The 20,875-nt window shown below is 40.8% G+C and overlaps 1 protein-coding gene and 1 pseudogene across 2 annotated transcripts in view; one reads left to right on the top strand and one right to left on the bottom strand.

Moving 5' to 3' along the window:
- The window catches only part of Zranb3 (zinc finger RANBP2-type containing 3), a 162,927-nt gene that overhangs the window by 56,340 nt on the left and 85,712 nt on the right, over positions 1 to 20,875 (bottom strand). For both annotated transcript variants that reach the window (XM_057770825.1, XM_057770827.1), the window contains exons 7-8: positions 7,584 to 7,755; positions 5,708 to 5,824 (exon numbers count right to left, since the gene is read on the bottom strand). In XM_057770825.1, the coding sequence (XP_057626808.1) occupies positions 5,708 to 5,824; positions 7,584 to 7,755 (289 nt within the window). The remainder of the gene's footprint in view (positions 1 to 5,707; positions 5,825 to 7,583; positions 7,756 to 20,875) is intronic.
- LOC130874491 (COX assembly mitochondrial protein homolog) lies at positions 16,467 to 16,836 on the top strand (annotated as a pseudogene).

The raw sequence follows: 20,875 nt of genomic DNA, 5'->3' as shown, positions 1-20,875 counted from the left end.
TGGAGCACTGTGATGGAACAATGGAGCACTGTGATGGAACAATGGAGCACTGTGATAGAACAATGGAGCACTGTGATAGAACAATGGAGCACTGTGATAGAACAATGGAGCACTGTGATAGAACAATGGAGCACTATGTTGGAACAATGGAGCACTGTGATGAAACAATGGAGCACTGTGATAGAACAATGAAACAATGTGATGGAACAATGGAGCACTGTGATGGAACAATGGAGCACTGTGTTGGAACAATGGAGCACTGTGATGAAACAATGAAGCACTGTGATAGAACAATGGAGCACTGTGATGGAACAATGGAGCACTGTGATGGAACAATGGAGCACTATGTTGGAACAATGGAGCACTGTGATGAAACAATGAAGCACTGTGATAGAACAATGGAGCACTGTGATGAAACAATGGAGCACTGTTATGGCACAATGGAGCACTGTGATAGAACAATGGTGCACTGTGATGGAACAATGAAGCACTGTGATGAAACAATGAAGCACTGTGATAGAACAATGGAGCACTGTGATGGAACAATGGAGCACTGTGATGGAACAATGGAGCACTGTGATAGAACAATAAAACAATGTGATGGAACAATGGAGCACTGTGATGGAACAATGGAGCACTGTGATGAAACAATGAAGCACTGTGATGAAACAATGAAGCACTGTGATGGAACAATGGAGCACTGTGATGAAACAATGAAGCACTGTGATGAAACAATGAAGCACTGTGATAGAACAATGGAGCACTGTGATGGAACAATGGAGCACTGTTATGGCACAATGGAGCACTGTGATAGAACAATGGTGCACTGTGATGGAACAATGGATCACTGTGATGAAACAATGGATCACTGTGATAGAACAATGGAGCACTGTGATGGAACAATGGAGCACTGTTATGGCACAATGGAGCACTGTGATAGAACAATGGAGCACTGTGATGGAACAATGGAGCACTGTGATAGAACAATGGAGCACTGTTATGGCACAATGGAGCGCTGTGATGAAAAAAATAGAGCATTGTGATGGAACAATGAAACAGTGTGATGAAGAATGGAGCACTATGAGAAGAATGGAGAGCTGTGATGGAACAATGGAGCACTGTGATGGAACAATGGAGCGCTGTGATGGAACAATGGAGCACTGTGATGGAATAATGGAGTACTGTGATGGAAAAATGGAGCACTGTGATAGAACAATTGAGTACTGTGATAAAACAATAGAGTACTGTAATGAAACAGTGGAGTACTGTGATGGAACAATGGAGCACTATTATGGCACAATGGAGCACTGTGACAGAACAATGGAGCACTATTATGGCACAATGGAGCACTACGACAGAACAATGGAGCACTGTGATGGAGCAATGGAGCATTGTGATGGCACAATTGAGCACTATGATGAAATAGAGCTGTGGTTCTCAACCTACCTAATGCTGCAACCATTTAGTACTCACGTAATTTTTAGAAAAATTTTATGTGCATTGGTGTTCTACCTGCATATGTGACAGTGCCAGATCTCGGAATTACAAACAGCTGTGAGCACCATGTGGGTACTAGGAACTGATCTAGGGTCCTTTGGAAGAGTGGTCAATACTCTTAACCAACAACATCTCTCCAGCAAGTCCTCATGCAATCTTATAGCCATAAAATTACTTTTGGCCGGGCGCATGCCTTTAATCCCAGCAGAGGCAGAGGCAGGCGGATCTCTGTGAGTTCAAGACCAGCCTGGTCTATAAGAGCTAGTTCCAGGACAGGCTCCAAAACCACAGAGAAACGCTGTCTTGAAAAACCAAAAAAAAAAAAAAAAAAAAAAAAAAATTTGTTGGGACCGCAGAGACATTGTAATTTTATAGTCATAAAATTATTTTTATTGGGGCTGGAGAGAGGGCTCAGTGGTTAAGAGCACTGGCTGTCCTTCCAGAGGTCCTGAGTTTAATTCCCAGCAACCACATGGTGGCTCACAACCTTCTGTAGTGAGATCTGGTGCCCTCTTCTGGCCTGCAGGGATAAATTTAGGCAGAACACTGCATACATAATAAATAAAAAATATTTTTGTTGCCTCTCCATAACTGTACTTTTGCAAATTTTATATATTTGTTATGACTTATAATGTAATCATCTACACTTTTCCAGGTCTTAGGCAACCCCTGTGAAGGCTGTTCTACCTCAAGAAACACTGTCACTGGAGAGAGTCATGGAGCACTGTGACAGGATAACAGAGCAATTTTGGCACAGTGAAACGGTGTGATGTACAGCAGAGTACTGGGATGGCACAACAGAGCTCTCTGATAAGAGAGAAATACCCTGGGAGAGGATAATGTGGTGTAGGAGGCTCTTCTGTATTTGTGTTGCTTTCATTGGTTATTAAAGAAGCTGCTTGCCGGGCGGTGGTGGCGCACGCCTTTAATCCCAGCACTCGGGAGGCAGAGGCAGGCGGATCTCTGTGAGTTCGAGACCAGCCTGGTCTACAGAACTAGTTCCAGGATAGGCTCCAAAAAACCACAGAGAAACCCTGTCTCGAAAAACCAAAAAAAAAATAAAAAGAAGCTGCTTTGGCCTAGTTGATAGGGCGGAACACAAGTAGGCGGGGAAGACAGAACAAAACTCTGGGAGTGAGAAAGCAGAGACAGGCAGACGCCATGAATCTCCGGCCTGAGATGGACATAGGTTAGAATCTTGCCGGTAAGCCACCATCACGTGGTGATACGCAGATTTAATAGAATTGGGTTAATCAAGATGTGAGAGTTAGCCACTAAGAGGCTAGAGCTAAAAGGCCAGGCAGTAATTTAATTAATACAATTTCTGTGTGGTTATTTTGGGGGTTAAGATAGCTGGGTGGCGGGACGCAGCCCGCTCCTCCTAATACAACAATAGCGGAGAATGGTGAAGGAACATTGGAGCGTAGGTGGACAATGGAACATTATGATTGAGCATCAGGCCACTGTGACGGAACAAGAAAAGCATGTGACAATACAAGGGAGCGAGCGTTGTGATGGGATAATGGAGTCTGTAACGGGAATGGAGACACACACACACACCTCTTAAATTAAAAAAAAATCTTGAATCTCCATCTTTATGTTATGTAAAGAATTAACTCTAAACTGGGAGTGGTGGCTCACACCTTTAATCCAAGCACTTTGGAATAAGAGGCAGGAGGATCTCTGTGAGTTCAAGGCCAGCTTTCAGGCCAACTAGGGCTACCTATTAAGATCCTGTCTAAAAACAAAAATAAAAATAAAACAAAACAGAATTAACTCTCAAAATCTTCATAGACTTCATATTCATGCTAAAGCTATAGCATTATTAGAAGAAAATGTGGTATCTTTGTAAATTTGTATTAGGCAAAAGTTTCTCAGGACTCAAAAATCAAGAAAAGAAGAATAAAAAGGACACACTGAAATATTTTCTGGGCAGTGGTGGTACATATCTTTAATCCCAGCAGTCAGGGAGGCAGAGGCAAGTGGATCTCTGTGAGTTCGAGGCTAACCTGGTCTGCAGCGAAACTCTGTCTTGAAAAACCAAAAAAGAAATATTTAAAAATTACAAATTTCTGTTCTCTAAAACAGCATTTAAGAAAGTAAAAATAGGGGCGCTGGAGAGATGGCTCAGTGGTTGAGAGCACCAGCTGTTCTTCCAGAGGACCCATATTCAGTTCCCAGCATCCCATGGCAGATGACAGAACTGCCTATAACTCCAGTGCATGGTGGCACACACCTTTAATTCCAGAACTCAGGAAGCAGAGGCAGGTGGATCTCTGAATCTGAGGCCAATTTGGTCTGTGTAGTAAGATCTAGGACAGTTAGTGCTATGCAGCAAGAACCGGTCTCAAAAACCAACAAACAAATTTTTAAAAAACCAAATAAATAAATAAATAAATAAATAAATAAATAAATAAATAAATAGAATACACAGGGTTGGGGGCGAAATTTGCAAAGATATCCAGATCTGTATGAAGAGTCATTCCTCAACATAAAGAATCCTTATAAGCCAATATTAATAGGAGACTAATTTAGGTAGATAACTCACAAGAGAAAATAACTAACTAAAAGGAATATAAAAATATGTCCAACATAACATCGACTTAGGAACAAACAAATGAAAACAAAATAAAAAGGCACTTCATAGTTGCAAAAAATGAAAGATGACAACACCATGTGCTGACCACGATGTGAGACAACTGGAGCTCTCAGGCTATGCTGGCAGAAATGCAAAGTGGTAAAACCGTCTGTAACATTTTGGCAAAGTGTTTTGGGAGTTAAGCATGTGTTTCTCTGACAATTCTATATCTAGATTTCTACCCTTCAAGAGATAAAAATGATGTCTAAGGCTGGAGAGACGGCTTAGTAGGTAAAAGTGCTTGTTAAGTTTGGTGACTTCAAGTTGGTCCCTGGATTCCGTGTAAACAGCTGGATATGGTAGCCCACACCTGTAACCTCAGCACTCTTAAGGCAGGATGAGAGGTGGGGATAGGAGAAGTAACAGAAGTCTGCGGGCCAGCAAGCTCGGAGTAGGCAGTTCAGCCACAGAAACCAGAGACTGACATAGAAAAGAGAGGAGAGAACCAACTCCTGAAGTTGTCCTCTGACTTGTACAATGAAAAACAATGAAAGTGATGACAAAATAAGCAGATACATGGATGATGATATTATTTTTATTTATAATAGCATATCCTACTATTGAGGGACATCCTAAAATTTGGAATGCCGTAAAAGTCTACTAACTACCTGAAGATATAAACACTAAGCTGTATTTTGACACATTGGAGGAGACACAGGGTGTGACAGAAAGAAAAAATTACTTATGTTACATCCTGGATTGAACTAAGAGCTTTAGAGAACATGAAAAAACTGAACTCAAGGCTTTATACTGTGTTCTGGTTTTGACCTATTTTTAAAGAGCTATTTATTTTTATTTTATGTGCATGAGTTTGCCTGCATGTATATCTATGCACCCACCACATGTATGCAGCACTCACAGAGGCCAGAGGAGAGAGTAGGGTCCCCTGGAACAGGAGTTACAAATGATGGTTGTGAGCCACAATGCAGGTGCGGGGAACTGAACCCAAATAAATCCTCCAGAACAACCATCAACCCTCTTTATGGTCCCTAGCTATACAAGATGGGATTTCACTGTGTAGCCCTGGCTGTCCTGGAACTCCTTCTGTTCCTAAGGCTGGCCTTGAACGTACAGAGATCCACCTGCCTCTGCCTCCCAAGTGCTGGGATAAAGATGTGTACAACCGTGGGCTGGCTTCCGATCTATACAGTTTTTTGTTGTTGTTGTTGCTTGCAGAGGCAGGCAGATCTCTGAGTTCAAGGCCAGCCTGGTCTACAGAGCGAGTTCCAGGACAGCCAGGATTTTTACACAGAGAAAATCTGTCTTGAAAAACAAAAACAAAACAAAAAGATGATTGGTTCAACCTTTTAAAAGATTATTTGCAGGAATCATATAGGAATCATTGCCAAAAGCTAATAAGAGGACCATCTGTACATCCTTAAAGAAGGCGTGTATGGGAAATTATAAAAAGTAATGTTCTCCTACTGCTGTCTGTTTTCAATAGTTTGGTTTTCCATAATAATTAAAAAATGGGAGAGTTATGTTGTAGCATATAAATAACCAATTGGGTAAATTAAAACACATTGAAAACTTTTTATGAAAACGAATACATAATGGCCCAATCAGGAGTACCTTGGCAATCGCAGTCTGTTTAAACATGCGCGTTATCAACCCCATAACTGTCTCCACGGCACCTGAATTTGGAGCTCTCATTAGTTTTTGCCATTCTTCAAAGCTGGCATTCAGTTCCTACATGGGAAGGAACAACACTGTTTAAGAATATAGCATCAAGAACAGAACAATTAATTCAATCATGCGGCAGGTCCTACTTCCCCCTTCTCTGTAAAGAAAGGGTTTTTTGTTTGTTTGTTTGTTTGTTTTTTGAGACAGGGTTTCTCTGTGGCTTCAGTGCCTGTCCTGGAACTAGCTCTTGTAGACCAGGCTGGCCTCGAACTCAGAGATCCGCCTGCCTCTGCCTTCCAAGTGCTGGGATTAAAAGCGTGCACCACCACCGCTCAGCTATAGAAAGTTATAAAAAGAAAATTCCCGCCAGGCGGTGGTGGCATACGCCTTTTTGGGAGGCAGAGGCAGGCAGATCTTTGTGAGTTCGAGGCCAACCTGGTCTACAAGAGCTAGTTCCAGGAAAGACTCCAAAGCTACACAGAAAACCTGTCTCGAAAAACAAAAACAAAAAAAGGGAGAAAAAAAAAAGGAAAAAAGAAAATTCCCATAGATAACAATGTGTTCATCTAAAATCTAAAATCACAATGCAGAGATCGGCAAGATGTCTATGCTAATGAGAGAAGGCAGTGACAAGCTATGTCATACCATAATTCAAACAACTGAAAGTTCCTCTTTAAAAACAGTGTATGAAGCAAAAAAGATCTGAACACATAAGAAAACTGGGTGGTACAATTTATATTGGTAGTAAGATGTATTATTTAAACAAGAATAAGGATGAAAGAAACATTAGTTACATAAAATATTATATGATCATAAATTGATTCTTCATTTCATTTTTCTTGCTAATGTTAAAATAGCAAATAAAGAAAATAAGATCATTCTTATTTGAGAAATACCATAGTATCCAACGTTTATAAGACACTTATTTAACTTCTAAGATGTAACAATGAAAAACTTCTTGTTCACTCAGTCACATCCAGAGACTGTATAGGTACAGTGCTATCCAAAATTAAATCTAGTTGAGGAACAGGGAAAACAAACATTTGGCTTTCATATATGCTAAATATTACATCCTGCAATGTTACCACTGGGGTTTCAGATTTCAAGAACAGGGGTATATTCAAGTTATTCTACGATATAGCTATTTATACTTAAATTTTTTTCATGTGTGTGATGTGTGTGTCTCTCTCTGTGTGTACATGTATGCATGCATTCATGCACTCTATGGCATATGTGTAGGGGGCAGTCAGGGACAACTAGTGTGTGGGTCTCACCTCCCCGCTCACTTGAGACAGGGTCTGCTGTTGTTCACGCTATGGCCTGAAAGTTTCTGGAGACTCATGTCTCTGCCCCATCTCATTTTGGCAGCCCTGGAGTTACAGATGCACCTACTATGGTACCAGTTTTACTTGGGTTCTGAGATGCTCAAGTCAAGTCCTCACACTTGCATAGCAAGCATTTCACCCATGGAGCCATCGCCCCAGCCTCGGCCCCAGCTTTGTGTGTGTATGTATCCACAGAACAGGAAACACAGTATCTCTCACTAATTATATTATGAATCCTTAATACTATATAGTTTTAAAATCATAGAGGTTTTTCCTATGTTCAGTAGAAATTTTTTGAATCACTAGGAACTTTATCTGTTCAAATATTTGATAATTAAAATTTTCTTGTGCTTTTCCTGAAATGATAAAAAACCAATAGAATTCTACTAATCAAACCTGTTTTAAGAAAGCATTCTTTTCTGTGAAGTATGATATACAATCTTTAATAGCTTAATTCATAAGGTTTAAAGTAAGACTTTCAAGTAAATACAGGCGCTCACCTTGACAGCTGCTGGCGGGAGGTCGAATGGAATGCGTTGTCTGACTTTAGGGGGCAGCTGGCTGAGGACTTCACTCTTTAGTCTTCTGATCATTACGTCACTTAGCAGCTGGTGAAGTTCGCCAAGGTTTGATGCCCCTCTACAATCCCACTGACGCCTTTTACCAAAGTATCTGTCAAGATGAAAAGACAAGCAGCAAAGCTGAATGCCAGAGTAGGAAACCCATGTATGCAGTATGTCCTTCCTTTTAATAAGGAACAAAGGCCCTGTTTCCTGTCATTTCCAAATGAAAACCAGTTTCAAAAAGCTAGTCTAAGGGGCCAAAGAGATGGTTCCGTGGTAAAGATGGCACAGTGATCTTGCAGTAGACCTAAGTTCAGTCTCGGACTGACATCAGATGGCTCACATCTGATAGCCTCAGAGTCTGTCTGTCTGTCTGTCTGTCTGTCTCTCTCTCTCTCTCTCTCTCTCACACACACACACACACACACAATTTAAAAATAAATCAAGTTACCTAAGTAGTATAATCCTCACAACTCTAATTCTAGGACTCAAGGGACTAAGGCATGAGGATCACTATGAATGTATACTAGGCAGGCACGCTCCCAACTGAGCTACACCAACCTGACATATTTTCATGCTAATGAAATATTTTGCTTTCTTTAATGTTTGTGTAGTCATATTTAAAGATCTGTGTACAGATTAAGCTGAGAAAATGCTGAGCAGTGGTGGTGCATGTCTTTAAGGAAGGCAGAGGCAGGAGGATCTCTGAGTTCCAGGGCAACCTGGTCTACAGAGCAAGACCCAGGACAGCCAGAGCTACACAGAGAAACCCTGTCTTGTGAAACAAACAAACAAAGCACTGGAAAAATGCTTGCCAATACCTGATTCTGTCACAGATTTTTTCCTTTCAACCACATCAATAACAGAAGAAACCTAAGATTCCAAACTGCCGCCACAGAGAGAAGACGTTGGAAGGGCTCTTTAATCTTGAATTAAAACGGACTTTTGTTTGTTTTGGTTTTTTGAGATGGGGTTTCTCTGTGTATCTCTGGCTGTCCTGAAACTCACTTTGTGGACCAGGCTGGCCTTGAACTCACAGGATCCACCTGACTCTGCCTCCCAAGTGCTAGATTAAAAGCACCACCACCGCCCTGAAAATGGACTCCTAAGCAGACTATCTGAAGGTTCATGGGATAAGACTGTATACAGACAGGCACAGATCGCCTTACAGGTGTTGTCTGTCTCCTTCAGAAACCAATACCCGAGTTTCAGAAGCGTAGACACTTGAGCATCTCCCCTGTGACACTAATGGCTGAACCCAGGGTCTCGCACATGCTAGGCAAGTCCATCCCCAGCTTGAAGTTTGATCAATCTAACATCTGACCGCCACAGTACAGTGTTAAGTGTCATGGGGGGCTTCTCCACTCTTCCTGGAGACTATGCATCGCATGAGCAATTGTTTCCTGGGTGTTTTATCTCAAGCTTATTGTAAACCATATGATTGGCATGGAGTAGAGATTACAAAAACCATTTCTGACTGCAATCTATCTCCACTACACCTATTCATCAGATGCCAAGAAGCCAGAGGTGGCGCATACTCTAAAGAATACTGGAAGCCTGGGAAATAGGGTGGGGGTGGATCTGGAAGGAGTGAGGGGGAATTAAGGGAGGGATGAATATGGTCAAAATACATTGTATGAACATATAAAATTCTCAAAGAACAAAACTATTCTAATAAGGAGGCTGGAGGCTGGGAGTGGTTGCCCCCTGCGATCAATTCCACCACTGAGGAAGCAAAGGCTTACCTCTGTGAGTTTGAAACCAGCTGGGTCTATGTCAGGCGTTTCAGGCAAGTGAGACAGGGTCTTAAAACAAAAGAATTCCTAAGCTCATATTTGGGAAGCAAAGGGAAATGCAGAATGGGCTAGAAGAGCCACCACGCAACAACATTATATTTGAAAGTGATTATAGATAACTTTTATAAAATTGCATTTGTTTGTGATGGGGCATATACCATGGTGCATGTGTGGAGGTCAGAGAACAAGGTGTGGGAGTCAGTTCTCTCCTTCCATCATGTGAGCTCCTTACCTGCTGAGCCACCTCACCAGCCCGAATATTCTACTTTTAAAACCAGCCCTATTGGAAACAGAATTCACACTTCCATACAAAACATGACAAATGCAGAGTTCAGTGGCTTTTTAGATATGCATAGATTTGTAGCAGTTTAACTGCTACAGATATTAGAACATTTTTATCACCTCAAGAAGGAATCCTATGTCCTTGGCTGGGGTTGCAGCTCAATTGAATGCTTGCCTGGCTCTAGCCCCTGCATCACATAGGTATGGTAGTACACACCTATAATACCAGCACCCAGGCATTAGAGGCAGAAAGATCAGAAGTTCAAGGCCATTCTCTTTTACATAATAAGTTTGAGGGCAGCCTGGGCTATATAGGACCACTTCTTAGAAAACAAAGATGGGGGTAGGTATGAAGGAAAGAAGGGAGACAGGAAGGAAGAAAAAGACCCCATGCCCTAATCAAATACTACTTTACTCATTTGGGGGGGGATTATTATTATTGCTGTTGTTGTTGTTGTTGTGACAGCGTCTACTGAGCACTGGCTATCCTGGGACTTACTATGTAGACTATGTTGGTCTCTGACTCAGAGACCCTCTTGCCTCTGCCTCATGAATGCTGCGATTAAGAGGATGGCTACTAAACCCAGTTTACTTATTTAGATTTTGTTCCAATTAAGTTGCTTGTTGATTCTTATTTATGAGTGAAACCATATACTGAATGCTCATTTATGGTCGCTTTCCTTCACTAAATACTGTTTTTGTTTTTTTTTGTTTTTTGGTTTTTTTTTTGGTTTTTTCGAGACAGGGTTTCTCTGTGGTTTTGGAGCCTGTCCTGGAACTAGCTCTTGTAGACCAGGCTGGTCTCGAACTCACAGAGATCCGCCTGCCTCTGCCTCCCAAGTGCTGGGATTAAAGGCGTGCGCCACCACCGCCCGGCTGTGTGTTTTTTTTAAAATTTCCATGTACAGCAGCATTAATGGATCTTCTACCCTTTTAATGGCTGAATGAAATTCCATTGTACAAATAGATCACAACTTTTTAGCCATTCCCACTGAAGGACATCTGGTATGGTCCCAAGTTTTGTATCTAATGAATAAAGCTGCTCCAGGCATCCAGGAAAGTGAGCAAGTTGTGCACTTCCATTTCCCTGGGGTATATTCTAGGCTGGAAGACTGAAACAGTAATGTTTGATTACTGAAGGAATTACTAGGTTTTCAGAAGCAATGCATACACCTACCAACCATAGAAAAGGGAAACCAGGACACACCATGTGACATATCCTCCACACCAACATGTATCTATCTAGTCTTGTGGGTCTTGCCAGGTATACATATCTCTCTTGTAGTTTTGAGTCACTTCCTCCGATGACAGAAAGCATCTTAAAATGTTTGTTAGTCATTTATATATCTTTTATTGTGAAATGTCTATTCATATCGCTTGCTCATTTTAGTTGAGTTGGTCTTAGTACTGAGTTCTAAGAGCTATACCCATATTAGACACATGTCATCTACCAAGGGCACAATTTGCAAATATTTTTCCCATTCTGTGAGTACTCTTTTCAAGGTACCCAGGTGGACTTCAATTTTGTGATTCTCCTGCCTCAGCCAGGTAGAGCACTAGGACTACACCATGCCCAGTTCAATTTCTTAATGGTATCTCTCTCTCTCTCTCTCTCTCTCTCTCTCTTGGTTTTTCGAGACAGGGTTTCTCTGTGTAGACCTGACTGTGCTGGAACTAGCTCTTGTAGACCAGGCTGGCCTCGAACTCACAGAGATCCGCCTGTCTCTGCCTTCCGGGTGCTGGGATTAAAGGTGCGCATAACCACAATGATCAGGCTGAATATCTTTCCTAAACATTTTTTTTTACATTTATTTATTTTATATATAGTACAGTACATGTGGAAGTCAGACAACCAGTTCTGAGAGTCACTTCTCTCCTTGTACCAGGTGGATCCTGGGACTCAAAGTCAGGCTATCAGACTTGGCAGCAAGTGCCTTCACATATGAGTCCTCTTGCCAGCCCTAGACATCTGTTCTTGTATAACTACCATACTGCCGTGAATAATCAGTACAACCAAGCCTTCTAGTCAATTTTTCTTTTTCATGTTTAGGTTATTCTGGGTCCCTGAAAATTCCATACAAAATAAAGCCTCATGTGGTGGGGTACACTTTTAATCCCAGCACTCTGGAGACAGGGGCAGGCAGATTTCAGAGTTCAAGGCCAGCCTAGTCTACAGAGTGAGTTCCAGCACAGCCAGTGCTACATAGAGAAACCTTGTTCTCTGTGTACAACCATGTGTGTATGTGTACAACAATAATAATTAGAGAAAAAGAGCTCGTGAATTTAAAAGGGAGCAGGAAGGGGCATGGGAGGAATTGGAAGCAGAAATGATATAATTATACTTCATTTAAAATAAAATAAACTAAAAACAAAAAATAAAAAAAGATATATTATTTAGCTTGTACATCATACCATGATGTGGATAAATAAAGTATATATCTGATGTTAGCAATAATGATAAATGTTGTTGGGTGGAAAAGAGCTGAACAGTTTGTTTACTATGTAATGTTTTCCTCCTTATTTTATTTTATTTTTTTTAATATTTATTTATTTATTATGTATACAATATTGTGTCTGTGTGTATGTCTGCAGGTCAGAAGAGGGCACCAGACCTCATTACAGATGGTTGTGAGCCACCATGTGGTTGCCGGGAATTGAACTCAGGACCTTTGGAAGAGCAGGCAATGCTCTTAACCACTGAGCCATCTCTCCAGCCCTCCTTATTTTTAACCTATACCTACAAACATAAATAATTGGGGCTGGAGAGACAGTTCAGCAGTTAAGAGTACAGGCTGACTTTCTAAGACCAGTGTTTGGTTGCTAGAACCCATGGTAGGCAGCTCACAACTACCTGTAACTCCAGCTTCAGGGGATCTGAAGCCCTCTTCTGGTCACTGCACTTGTGCACAAACCAATATACAGATACACATATACACATAATTAAAAATTTAAAAATCTTATAAAACCATAAACATTTCATCTGTATGGAGCACTATATATTCAAGTACCATTTTTACTACTTGCTTCTAGTAACCAAAGGTGATGGCTAAAAATAGCAGTATGTATAGAGAAAAAACCGTATGGCCAAGGTGTCTGCACTAATCTCTGTAAACCTTTATGCAATTGAGGAATTGCTTTTGTACAAATCACAGGCCCTCTGCTGTCTCCGCAGGGGTCCATATATACATTTGGTTGCAGCCACTATCCTCCCCTCCACCGCCCCAACCCAATACCTCTCCTCTGTTTCCCTTCCTTTCCCCCTTCCCTTCTTCCTTCCTCATGATTTTTTTTATTTACATTAAAAGACAGCGTTTCTTGAGCCCAGGGTGACCTCAAGATCAGTAAATATGTTCCCAAGGATGACCTGTCAAGTCCTGAGATCACTCACAGGAGTACCCCACCAGGCCTAGCTTCAGAGACTACTTTAGACTAGCATATGACATTTAGGTACTGTTAACATTTCAGAGCTTTATTTTAAAAGAATATTTTTATTAAAGCAATACATACACAAAGCTCCAAAACTAAGTGAAAAGACTTTCACACAGTGTGGAAACTTTGATGTATCAGGGTGGATAAACAGAGAGAGAGCACAGAAGTTCACATCTGGAGACAAAGTCAAGACAAGTATTGCTGCAGCCCAGAAACAAAAGTGTAAAGTGAGAACTGAAATAACAAATCTACTCCTTTTATGCCTAAGAACAGGCAACAGCAGCTAAGAAGACTATTTTTGTACAACTTTATCATATACTGCATTTTTCTAGATATTGTAAATAACGTTAGCTAAAAGGGATATCCTACATTGTTTGGTGGGAAACTCAACTCAGAATACTTTGTCAGTGTGGAAAACCAGGCCAATGACCCCAAAATACTCTGGTGGCTAAGCTGTAATACATATAACTGTGATTTATTAACTACTGTTTGGAGACATCAGTGTAGTACTGGCTACCATCTGGACAAGACGTGGTGTACTGGCTATCATACAGACACAGCTGTGGTGTACTGGCTATCATACAGACACAGCCGTGGTGTACTGGCTATCATATAGACACAGCCGTGGTGTGCTGGCTATCATATAGACACAGCCGTGGTGTACTGGCTATCATATAGACACAGCCGTGGTGTACTGGCTATCATATAGACACAGCCGTGGTGTACTGGCTATCATATAGACACAGCCGTGGTGTACTGGCTATCATATAGACACAGCCGTGGTGTACTGGCTATCATATAGACACAGCCGTGGTGTACTGGCTATCATATAGACACAGCTGTGGTGTACTGGCTATCATATAGACACAGCTGTGGTGTACTGACTATCATATAGACACAGCTGTGGTGTACTGGCTATCATATAGACACAGCTGTGGTGTATTGGCTATCATATGGACACAGCTGTGATGTGCTGGCTACCATCTGGACAAGCTGTGATGTGCTGGCTATCATATGGACACAGCTGTGGTGTACTGGCTACCATACAGACACAGCTGGTATATATTAGCTTTCGTAATAACAGTATCCACAATTCTAAACCCACCAAATTTTCATCAATTTTATGATTTATATTTCTCTAAATTTATATACCTGGAATTTACATTTGAGCAAATCAGTTTAGCTTCAGAAATTATCCTTTGGTGGCACATAAAATAATAGTGCATATATCATAATTGAAGAAGTTTCAGATTTCATATAACCATAAATACAAACTTATTTATTATACTCATTTTAATTGTGTTCTAATATAGTCTCAATCTACTTACATATTAAAGTACATGTTTTTAGTTACCTTAACTTATTTTCTCTCTGCATTATGTTGGATCCTTTCTTTATTTGAAATTACAAGTGGCTATATATGGTTATGCACATGAAATTCCTCCCAGAATAGAGCTGAGAAATGCTGCTGCTCAAATAATAACCACGTCTTTACTTATGGCTACTGTGCAGTACACACACAAGATATGTTAGGTTGAGAAGAGACAACCCAAGGAAATCTGCATTATTGAAATATTGAATTGCTAATTAATATTCATATCTAAAACAGAGAACACCAGGCCCAGGTGGACTTACTCTTGAGTTCTACCAAACACTCCTGGAAAAAATTATACAAGCCATCTAGGAGGACTGCGCAGTAAGCAAAGTGCTGGCCATACAATCATGAGGACAGGGGTTTGGTCCTCAGAGCCCTCTCCTCCAATTCTACATACATAACAAGTTTTAAAGTTCTCGAGTTAAGCCAAAATCTACAACCTAAATAAGTTTCACTACTGGCCTAGTTTTCTCTTAGTGACACAAAGACAAAAAAGTCTAATTCCTTTAAAATGTGACAGAAAAATGTGACAGAGCTTTAAATTTAATTTAAGAACTTGTTCCCCTAAGGTCTCCTTTTCCAAAATTCCAATAGCTTTGTAAGATTGAGCACCATCTAGGCAGGCGGAACTTTGTGAGTTTGAGGCCAGCCTGGTCTACAAGAGCTAGTTCCAGGACAGGCTCCAAAGCCACAGAGAAACCCTGTCTCGAAAAACCAAAAAAAATGCTTCCTAGGAACAAGGATGACACCAATAGACATGATAACTTGAAGGGATAACGTTCAGGAGGCCTCAACCCTAGACAAATACCACAGGCCACTAAGGAATGCCGCGAGGGGAAGAAATAGTCCTCCCAGGGAGCACACCAACTGGTTATCCAATACGGACTAGTCAGCCCTGATAGCATACACACACAAGTAACATTATATGGACTGAGGAGGTTATATGTACCTATTTAGGAACATACACGCACGTATACACACACACACATACACACACACACACCAAAATTAAAGAAAAAGAGGCCATGAATTTGAGGAGAGGGTAGATGGGAGGGAACAGAGGGAGGAAAGGAAGAAATGATGTAATTATGACCTCAAAAGAAAATAAACTTTTTAAAATATGATTTTCAGTTCTCTCTTACATCTTTGTTCTTCTTGTCTTTATGAGCGCCTACAAGCCTACTCCCTGCACTGCGTTTTCACAGCTATAATCTTACCCAGAAATCAGCTCTATCTGAAAAGCTGAAAACTACTCTTGGAATTTGAGAGATGATTCAGTACTGAAGAGACCTTTCTGCTCTTGCAGGTAACAAGAGTTCAATTCCCAGCACCCACATCAGATGGCTCTCAATCACTTCTAATTGCTGTAATTACTGTAAAATGGCAAGAGTGAGGACCGCAGCAGGTGACTGAGTACACCAAGCAGAAAGACCTTGAGTGTGGAGATAAAGGGAATGGGAAGAGAAGCCAGATGTGGTGGTGTCTCTTTAATTCCAGCACTTAGGAGGCAGAGGCAGGCAGATATCTGTGAGTTCAAGGTCTACAAGATTTACTTCCAGGACAGGCTCCAAAACTACAGAGAAACCCTCTCTCGAAAAACCAAAATAAACAAACAAACAAAAAAAGAAATGGGAAGGTAAGAAAAAACAGAGAGAAAGGAAGGGTTGGGGCGGGGAGAAGGAGAGAGACAGAGATCTGGTTCTTCAGAAGAATTGATGGGAAGAGAGAGAGAGATCAGGAGTGGGCAGAGCTTGTATCTTAAAGGACCTTTGCACTTGTGTACAGATTAGGATTTTGGGCTGGCCAGGGGACAGCCTGGGTACATCCTGCCAGATGACAGGGCAGGCCAGCATAATGCCTGAATTCTAACAACTACAGTTCCTCTGGCCTCCATAGGCACCAGTACTCATGCGCACAACCTCCTTTTCCCATTTTTAAATGGCTTTGTTTCTACTCCAACCAAGCAGCTGCTTCTTATCTACCCGCCAAGATGATGCTGGCCCTGCAGAGCAGCATATCAGGCATGCTGTAAAAGATGTTCTAATTCCAAAAATGACGAGACAAGGACAGAGAGAGGTGTTCTGAACAAGTCAAATATTTTACTAAAAGTTACAAGGATGCCAAAATCCATATGTTAGTAAAATGCCAGAAAGGAAATTCTGCATTGAAAGGATGTCTAACTGCTGATTATAATGATGCAGCCGTTGATGAAGAATACAAACTGGACCATCTCAAAGAAAGGAGAGAATTCAGATAACCAGGAATTCCTGCTGAGAAAAGGCTACAGAAGCTTCCAATAAGCATGTAGGCAAATATTTAAGTGAGTCAGAAACTTCTGTTTTTATGGAAACCATTTATAATGTCAACTACAAGTAGCAGACAGAAACAATGTTTACTTTATCCTAATTGTGAAAATACTGATATTTTATGAAATAAAAATCTTTATTTCAGAGTTCTGGTTTATTAAATACAGGATAGGAGAAAAAAAAATAATAATGATGATAATAATTCTAGTCTCTGCTCATTCTACTACCATTCATTTGCGCTGCACGGTACCCTGCTCACCATGATGTTCTGGGCACGTGACTGTTGCAGCCTTCCTGTTCCCATGCTGGCCTCTGAGTCTAACCAGGATAACCAATCCTCCTTGTCCTTCAGCCTCTCGTCCACTGGAAGTTGGTACAAAACTCCCAGTGTTAGATCCAACTCTAGGCGTACTTCAGGCCTATACCACACTGCTGTGGAAGTTCACCGAGAAGACCGGCCCCACCACTAATCTGTGACACTGATCTCAGCTGGAGACTCGGCATTGCTAGCAAACCTATGCTACTAATCTCACTGTCTCAATTTCCATCCTGCACAAGTTCAGACCATGTCAACTTTTGGATTTTTAACCCCCTACTTCTTCATTTCTTTAAACAAGACATCTTTTTGATAAGAAAATGTAAACTCCCTTAAGCCCTATTGCTCCAGAAAGTATGTTATAGCCCCAATAATATGCCACTTAATGATGCAAACTCCCTCATATCTCTGGCATCTCTGAAACTAGAGTATAATCTCTACAATATGACATTGCAACTATGACAAATATTTATGTAGAAAAAAGGGTAAAAATTCAAAAGTACAAAAATGCTTATGTTTTTAATACACTAATCTCTTTTCCAAAAATATGAATGCTCTTACTCTTCTATTAGTTTAAGATTTTGAGCCATGTAAAAATATAACAAAGAAACTTGTAAATCTTATCACACATGACTCTCCCACACTTTACAAGTTCACAGTGCAGAGGCTGAATTAAGAGATGGAGACCACTGTTGAATAGGTACAGAGATTTAGATTAGGATGATAAAATGTGTTAGCATTAAAAGTTCTGATGGTTTGCAACAACAATATGAATGTTATTTAAGGCTATCAAACTATACTTAAAATGATTAAATAGTACATTTTCTTATGTATTTCTATTGCAAAAACAAAACAAAAAAAGCCCACAACAATAATAAGTAACACTCACAAAAGAAACAGAAAAACGGAAGCCACCTCCAATGTCTTCCTATTCCCATTCTGATGAACTAGATTGTAATTTGACTCCTACCTAACTCTATTTTTGTTTAACTCCTAACTAGCTGTCTTTGTCTAAAGATCTTGGTTTAGCTCTAGGATGATTGTTCAGCTGAGCAGGACTTGCTTTAGTTTCTCAAGGTAGCAGTGAGTTCTCGTTTTGGCTTTAGCGTACAGAACTCCCACGTCCTGAAAAGGAAGGAAATAGATTTGCTCACAGGATGCTTCTGAGCTATCTTTACTGGTTCGCTCTGGCGCCCTCAGCCACAGCACCCTTCCCTTCCTTCCTCCACCCTTTCCATGACATTCATCAAAACTGCAATTATACAGCTAGGGCCCGAACTGACAATTCAGTGAAAGCTCGGATTATTTTTGTTTGTTTTTCAAGACATAGCTTCTCTATTTGGCTCTGGCTGTCCTGGAACTCACTCTGTAGACTAGGCTGGCCTCAAACTCAGAGATCTGCCTGCGTCTGCCTTCCGAGTGCTAGGAAAAAAGATGTGCCCCATCACCACCTGACAAGTTTGGATTATTTTGATCTCTGGAGCATATCTGATAGCTAACATTATAGCCTAGTATATAGCAGGTAACCTAAAAATACATTTTATTTTATATATATGAACTTTGCCTAAATGTAAGTCTGCGCAAAACAAGTGAGCTTGGTGTCTGTGGAAGCCAGAGGAGGATGTCGGATCCTCTGCAACTGGAATTATAGATGGTTATTATAATTGTCATGTGAGTGCTGGGAGTTCAACTGGGGGCCCTGAAAGAGCAGCCAGGGCTCCTAACCACCAAGTCATCTCTCCAACCCCCCAAAATACTTTTTGAATGAATGGATTAATTAAAAATCAAGTCAGAGGCAGTAGGGGCATGAAATGGCCTCATACACCAACTCAGCATAGGAGGATTCAAAATCAGAAGTCTGTTGGAACTGAAATAAAGACACTGTGTTCTCACATCGCTTCAACACATATCTGACTTTCCAAGGACAAATGCAGAATTTATCCTACGTCTTATTTAACTATTACTCAAACATACCTTGATTATTCAGTATATTAACTATTATTTCAGATCTGAGTCATTTGCACATGGAACAGTGCTGGAGATACATGGAGGTAAACATAACCCCAACCATGCTGTAAATGGAATTAACGCCTTGAGTATATTATCAATCTGCATTTTCCCTCTCAAGAAAATTTAGACAAGTAATTCTCCTAAGTAGTGGAGCTGGCATAGAACTTGATACCCCACCCCGGGGAAAGAACCTTGGACCATGTGCATAAGAAGCAAGCACAATTTCCCCAAATCTTCCTAGGATAATTTAAGTTTTAAGCCCAACATAAAAAAGGACAGATGACTTCCCAAAGCACAACTTTGTTTTTAGTTTGAGACAGTGTCTCCCTATGTAGCCCTTGGGTGGCCTAGAATTCACTGTGTAGACCAGAAGAGCCTCAAACTCAGAGATCTACTTGCTTCTGCCTTCCAAGGGCTGGTATTAAAGGCTTGTGCCTTAACACCTGGCTCCAAAGCACACACTAAGGAGAGTTCTTGCTGGAGGATGCTTGGCCGCATCAGCCACACGTCTTCTTGTAAGTACAGGAATATTTAGTAAAGTTGCCACTTCTGAAGTCTCTCATGCTGAGAGAAAAAGTCAAGAACAATGGGGAAGAAATACAAAAGAAAATAGCAAGACATAGGGTAAGTGATTTAACCCCCAAAGTGCACATGGGGACTAAGTGGGCTCTAAACCTTCCCATGCTAGAACAATGTTAATCAATTTCTTCACTGTGCTTCCTTCTCCAGATCCCATGTGTATTTATAGTTGCCTCTACATAGAATTCAGAAGAGTGACTAACGTATGGCATTTGGGTAAGGGTATCCTGGTTGAGTGATCCCTTTTCCCTATGCCTCTCAAATCATATGGGGTATGTGGTATTTGGTTACTTACACCCTAAGTTCTTTTTTCAGATTCTATATGCATTAACATGCTTCTTTAGGGCATGTCTCTGGAATTTAATAAGTTCTTTAAAGACAAAGTTAACATTCTTGCTCAAGCATTTCACTAAAACTTTATTTTGAATGCAGCATGACATTTCAAATATAAAATATGGGTCTAGGATGGAATAACGATCCATAATTGCATTCTGTAAAATTATAGTGTGAAAATGACACCTTTCCAGAATAAAAACACTGTGGATGAAAATAAAGCATCCCACAGCCTAACTTGAAATGTCAGGAAATGCCTTGATCTGAATAAAAGATTATGGAACCACAGTGCTTTCAAGGTAAAGGAATGAAGGAGTAGGAAGACTTCTGAAATGGGTGTAGAAGAAAACATCTTCAGAGGGCTGGAGATCGCTCAGCCCTTACGAGCACATACGGCTCTTTCAGAGGACCTAAGTTCAGTTCCCAGCACCCATGTGGGATAGCTGAAATGCCAGCTCCAGGAGGTCTGACTCTCTATCCTGGCCTCCATGATACCTGCACTCACATATGCATATACCCATTTACAGACATACACATGTACACATAGTTAAAAAGAAAGAAAATGCTTTTGAGAAGCACAGTGCCCTTGAAATGACTTTATCAAGTAAGTAGAAAACAGAAGATAACCTACACCAATACACAACATTTCACAGAGATGAGATATTTCTCTCTTGGCATTAATAAGTGAGGTACACACTACTGTTGTCATATGACATATAGTAATCAAGAAACAGACAGTAGGGGGCTGGAGAGAGGGCTCAGCAGTTAAGAGCACAGGCTTCTGTTCCAGAGGACCCAGTCCC

The sequence above is a fragment of the Chionomys nivalis genome, chromosome 5 (genome assembly GCF_950005125.1).
Source record: "Chionomys nivalis chromosome 5, mChiNiv1.1, whole genome shotgun sequence".
Classification (NCBI taxonomy): Eukaryota; Metazoa; Chordata; class Mammalia; order Rodentia; family Cricetidae; genus Chionomys; species Chionomys nivalis.
The sequence above is the reverse complement of the archived record's forward strand: the minus strand, read 5'-3'. Positions and strand labels throughout refer to the sequence as shown.